This window comes from Silurus meridionalis, chromosome 28 (assembly GCF_014805685.1).
Source record: "Silurus meridionalis isolate SWU-2019-XX chromosome 28, ASM1480568v1, whole genome shotgun sequence".
NCBI classification, from domain to species: Eukaryota; Metazoa; Chordata; class Actinopteri; order Siluriformes; family Siluridae; genus Silurus; species Silurus meridionalis.
The window spans coordinates 13,207,743-13,213,742 of NC_060911.1; the positions used below are offsets into that span (position 1 = coordinate 13,207,743).

At 42.8% G+C, this 6,000-nt stretch overlaps 1 protein-coding gene across 3 annotated transcripts in view; it reads left to right on the top strand.

The window, feature by feature from the left end:
* LOC124381305 (striatin-like) overlaps nucleotides 1-5,502 on the top strand; it is a 31,886-nt gene extending 26,384 nt beyond the window's left edge. For all 3 annotated transcript variants that reach the window (XM_046842814.1, XM_046842815.1, XM_046842812.1), the window contains 8 exons: nucleotides 552-727; nucleotides 831-878; nucleotides 993-1,114; nucleotides 1,197-1,364; nucleotides 2,495-2,635; nucleotides 2,725-2,826; nucleotides 3,054-3,140; nucleotides 3,609-5,502. In XM_046842814.1, the coding sequence (XP_046698770.1) occupies nucleotides 552-727; nucleotides 831-878; nucleotides 993-1,114; nucleotides 1,197-1,364; nucleotides 2,495-2,635; nucleotides 2,725-2,826; nucleotides 3,054-3,140; nucleotides 3,609-3,778 (1,014 nt within the window). In that variant the 3' untranslated portion in view covers nucleotides 3,779-5,502. The remainder of the gene's footprint in view (nucleotides 1-551; nucleotides 728-830; nucleotides 879-992; nucleotides 1,115-1,196; nucleotides 1,365-2,494; nucleotides 2,636-2,724; nucleotides 2,827-3,053; nucleotides 3,141-3,608) is intronic.
* The last annotated feature ends 498 nt before the right edge of the window (nucleotides 5,503-6,000 follow it).

A 6,000-nucleotide genomic window follows, 5' to 3' on the forward strand; every position in this document is an offset into this window, starting at 1 on the left:
GCTCCAACCCATGTAGATGGAGTGGAAGATCTTCTAAAGAGCTCTCACCCTTATTGAACACCTTTGGAATTTGAACATCACCCCTGGCCTCCTCACCTCACCTAGATCAGTACCTGGCTTTACGAACACCGTTACTGCTGAATGAATCTCTCTCAAATCTACACAAAATCTAGTGGAACAATATCCCAGTGAGTTAAAATCCCAGAAACACCAAGCTGCTACTTCTGGGCCCATGAGTGAAGGCTCTTAACCCCAAAGCTGCTTAATAAGGGCATCTAACAAATACCATACATTTTAAATGTCCACAAACTTTTGTCCTTAAAATTTTTTTTAATCACTTCTGGGAAATTTTAGTGCGACTCGAATTTATTTGTTTTCCCAGTGACGAATCATATCTTGAAGTGTTGTTAGAGGTTATTAAAACTATCCATCTTTGAAGAACTGCTTTAGGTGACGTGCAATGCAGCGATATCTCTCTCATATATAGACCTAGATAGAGTTTGTCTAATCTCGATTGTCTAATAACTACAACCCCCACACCATCACCTCAGATCGGTAACAATAAAGACGCCCTGCGTAAGACGTGGAACCCCAAGTTCTCCCTGCGCAGTCACTTCGACGCCATCCGCGGCCTGGCGTTCCACCCCACGGAGCCGGTTCTCGTCACGGCCTCCGAAGACCACACGCTAAAGATGTGGAATCTGCAGAAGACCACGCCTGCCAAGAAGTAAGCGTTTGCATTTCTGCACCGCTGTCCATGGTGCTGACGTAAAGGTTGTTTAAATGTGTAGGTTTATGACTACAAGTAAGTGTGTGTGTTTGTTTGACAGGAATGCCTCACTGGATGTGGAACCTATTTATACCTTCAGGGCTCATAGGTAAGAAAATGAAGCGTGTGTGTAGTGTGTGTATGAAGGTTTATACTGTGTAATACGTTGTGTGTGTGTGTGTGTGTGTGTGTGTGTGTGTGTGTGTGTGTGTGTGTGGGATAGGGGAGCGGTGCTGTGCGTAGTGATGAATAACACAGGAGAGCAGTGCTACAGCGGCGGAGTGGACGGCACCATTCAGTGCTGGAACACCCCAAGCCCCAACATCGACCCCTACGACTCGTACCGTACGTCTCCAAGTCATCTCCAATTTATTACTTCATCTCATGGAGCAGTTTGTTCCAATCTGGTTTTGTGTGTGTGTGTTAGAGCCGAGCGTCCTGCGTGGGGCGCTGTGTGGACACACAGATTTGGTCTGGGGTTTGGTACACAGCAGCGCACACGAGCGCCTCCTGTCCTGCTCGGCCGACGGCACGGTGAGGTTATGGAACGCCTCCAACATCGAGCCGGCCATCGCCGTGTTCAACGAGAACAAAGGTACAGGATACGAACCCACCGTGGTTCAATTACTTTAAAATCAGGGGTCACCCCCAAACGTTTTTCTGTGAGGGCCACATCATTTTTCCAGTCTTAAATAAGCTAACAGAAAATAACATGGGTCTGGAGTGACCACCAGTATTATTGTGGAGATTTCCTTATTATATTAAATGTGTTTATTGTTCCTCCTAATGCTAGATCAGTTTATTATTTTATTCTGCACTAATAACTAAAATCGTGTCATCGTTTTCACACACTCTCTCTGTGATCTGAGCTAGACTGCATGTGTAATGACAGTACAGCGCCCCCCGACTGTACACATGGTAAACATCAGAGATTCTGATTCTGACAAACACCAGGGATTGTAACTTGACACTTTATAGTTGGAATTTAAAATCATTAATTTCGATAAGTATGGTTTTAAAAATCTTCAGAGAAGTCTGCATATTTGAGTCTAAAATAGTATGTAATTTTGGAATAAAAAATGTGTACAAATGAAATGTTTTTAATATTCATGCTACTGAATGCAAAACGGTTTCTTGTACATTTGCATATTATTGGTGGGCGAATCAAACTAATAATTATAATCGATATCGATAGCTATGTTGGATTGTATTTCCCGATAAATGATACTGAATTTCAAAAAAAACACACAACACTCCATGTAAATCATAGTGAACTTTATTATAAAAAATAAAACTTTACTGAATCATGATAATGTGCTAAAGGTAATGTATATAACTAAAACATTGATAAATAATAAGTATAATATGCCGCTCTCCGTGCAGCGTGCAGTCTCGCGTGTAAAAACAAGCAGCATGTGACATCGGTGATTCGCCTCTAGAGGCCGCTCTTGTAATGACAGCAGACCTGAAAACTGTCAGTAATAGATTTTTTAATCGTTATGGTGCCTCAGAGTCTATTCATTACTATGGGACATTTGTGTTTAAAAGCAGACCTTTATTATCAAATACAGATATGATGTGAGTAAAACGAATTTAAATTTAAATAATTAAAAATATGTCTATGCTGTTGTTCAGAGGGCTGTTCCAAATGTTCGTAGTTTGGGGAAACCCCTGATCTGAATAATGTATAACGGTTTGAACCAATTTCTGGTGTGTGTGTTGCAGAGTTGGGCGTGCCCTCCTCGGTGGATCTGGTATGCAGTGAACCTGCGTACATGGTCACGTCTTTTACTAATGGCAGGATCGGCCTCTTCAACATGGAGACACAGCAGCTAGTGCAGAGTCTCGAGTCTACTACTGAGTCTGGTACACACACACACACACACACTAATCTGAATTTAAGTTTATTTCTGCTCTCGTCCTCATTAAACACGTTGTTCTGTGTTTGTTCTCAGGTTCTTTGTGTCAGGTTAATAAAGTTCTGAGTCACCCGACTCTCCCCATCACCATCACGGCTCAGGAGGACCATCACATCAAGTTCTACGACAACAACACGGGTACGTCTTTATGACCAGGCTGCACTTCAGCTCGCAGCCAGCAGAGGGCCCTAAATACCACACTCTGCTCCTTCATAACATTACGAAGTGGACTGTAATTAATATTAACGGTTTGCTACGGTGGTTTAAAACTGCAGGTTGTGCAAACAGTAACAATTAATTGAATTGAATTCATTTTTTTTCTTTTCTCAAAAGCTGAGATACTGGTTTCATTGTTATTTTAACAGGAAAGCCCATTCACTCGATGGTGGCCCATTTGGACGCTGTTACGAGCCTCGCTGTGGATCCCAACGGACTGTACCTGATGTCCGGAAGTAAGCGTTTGTTTAACAGTTTAAATGATGGTAGCTCATGTGGCGGACGCCCTTCTCCAGAGGGGCTTTCATTTGAATAGTTCAGGGTTAAGGGCTCAAGGCCCCAGCAGTGGTGAGATTTGAACTTGCGACCTTCCTCGACCTGAATCAGTGTGGTTATTACACATAAATAGCAGTGAGTGTACTATGTTTGAGTTCTGATCAGAAGTTTATGAGTTTGAATCCCTATATTGCCTACATGCTTCCAGCTTTGGGTTTGTAATTATTAAAAGACAAGGGAAAAAAATTCAATGTAAAAACAATACCTAGGCTTTTGTATAAAAGTGTATTCTGATGTAATTTATTATAATATTAATAGAACCTTTTCACTCGTGTTTGAGATTTCTGCTGCGTCATTATGACTTGGTACGTTACAATTTTACAGTTGCTCTTGTGTAAAATTCCCGTCGATTTCTCGCTGTCTTCCAGGCCACGACTGCTCGATCCGCCTATGGAACCTCGAGAGCAAGACGTGCATCCAGGAGTTCACAGCTCACCGCAAGAAGTTCGACGAGTCCATCCATGACGTGGCCTTCCACCCGTCCAAGTGCTACATCGCCAGCGCCGGAGCAGACTCCCTCGCCAAGGTCTTCGTATGAGCCTGGGACCCGCCCGCTTTCTTTAAACCCCGCCTGCTGGAAACAGACTGACCAATGACAGAGTGCCACGAATCGGCCTGGAGACCAACAAACGGGGAACCCGTCTCCTCCCAGTCGCCTCGTCTCCTCTTTTCTCCTGTTCGTTATAACGGACGCCCGAGACGGGAGAAGAGCGCTTCAGGGTTCCCCCGCTAGTACCTCCTACAGAATCCAGGCGGGCCTGGGTGCTCCACACGAGCAGGAACCATAGCCAATCTCGTTCGCTCGAAACGGGAGCGGACGAAGAGGAAACAAACGGCGTATCATGCCCGTAGCGACACTCCTGTCTAATTTTTCTCCTCGACGTGAAGAACCTCACGCTCTCGTGGTTCCCCCTCCTCCTCAATGGTCCGTAAAATGAACCCACGTGTCGTGGAGGACGTTTCCTCTTTCTCCTCTTCTCTCGGCTTCCACGACTTGATAACACGACGATCTGCCTACCGTTTCATTTCTTTTTAAAAACGAAAACGTGCCTTTGCTTTAGAAAGGTCTTGAAAAATGTTTTACAGGTTTCTTTTTTTTTCCCTGATGAGGGTTTTGGGAAAGGAACTGTAGGCGAAGTAAAGTAAAAAAAATTCCGGCTGGGTGAGGACAACGTCGTCCATTTTAACCGTATAGAACGTTGGATGTATAATTACAAATCCGTATTAATAAACAAATATATATATTTAGTCTTAAACCTTAATAGTCGGTGGGAATTTCGAGTGTTTTTTTGATACTTTTGTTGAAGAGTGTATGAGCGTGTGTGTGTGTGTGTGTGTGCAGTGAATTTGCAGTGCTGGTTTTAGGAACCCTTATAAGTGAAAGCTCAATTGTTGTCCATCGTTGTTGGCTGCAGGTTACGTTGAAAGTATAGATGATGATCATGATGATGCTGATGATGATCCTCCTGTCTACAAATAAACACAAGGGTTTGTCGACTAGACGCACTTCCTTTCCCGAGTCTTTTATACTTAAACGCCGTCAGACCCTGCTGTGTCAGGAGGGACAGAACTTCTTCGGCTTGGTCACACAATGGTTCTGCATAAACGGCTCCTGAAATGAAAGGATTCGGAAATCGAAAGATTACATAAAGAAATGATTTGGTACATTTAGAATTCAGTACATTTACAGTGTTTGAATGAAGGGCCTTGCTCAAGGGCCCAACACTGACAATAGCCCAGCTACTCCTTCCTCAGTAGCGTCATTCACGGTGACTCTAGCCAATCAGTGAGCCTCGTGTATGTAGATGACTGCAGACGTCTCTTTTCTTCACGTGTTACCCGGTTACGTTCGGTTCGCTTACGTGTCTGAGGACGTACGTGTCGTTATAATATACATATATATAAAACGTGATACAGTCTGACTGCCAGGAAGTCTCTCTTACATTAAATTCAGCATGGGAAAGATTATGATTCTGAAGTAAAACCTGAACGTCCCCAAATTCGCGGCGAATAAATGAGATAAAAGCATTTTTTTTTATTCCAGCCTGTGACATTTCTTCTTCCCCTTTCTTGCACTCTTTCTCGATTCCCACCAGGAATTCATTCCATTAAAGCAGTCTGTTAATTTTCATAAAGGTTCCTGAAGGTCACACAAGACTTCCTCCTGTTCTCTGGTTCCTCACTCAGGATTTTTGAGGCATTCTTCTCAGACTGTTCAGTCGTAATCCAGGTTAATAATTTAATAAAGAGGTTCTGTTGGTATCTTGTTGACATGACCGTGGCTCTTCATCAGGTCTGACATCATGTTCCTGAGTTCCATTGAAGGACTAATTAACCTTCATACACTGGGTTTTAGAGATCTATATTTTGTTTCTTAAAGCGACTCGGTCAGTGTGACGCTGAAACACAGCGATTGAGGTAAGATCTGAGCATTGTGTATAAAAAGACTTCATAACACAGGAGCAGGAAGGTAGCTGAAAATTCCACAGATCCTGGAGCGAACCGAAGCACCGAAGGCAAGTGTGTTCTATTCTTATATTATGCAATAAATAGCTCAGAGTAGCATTATATCTGTAAATTCTATTTTTAATCTTTGACTGTTTAATAGTAAAAATGTTTGTATATTCATCAAACTGAGTGAGTGAGGCAACAACTAGACCTTTGAGAAGAAACGAAAAAATACAGTATCAGTCAAAAGTTTGGACCCCCAGAGCATTAATATTGAAGACCTCTAAACTAGAAGAAACAAACAAAAACTAA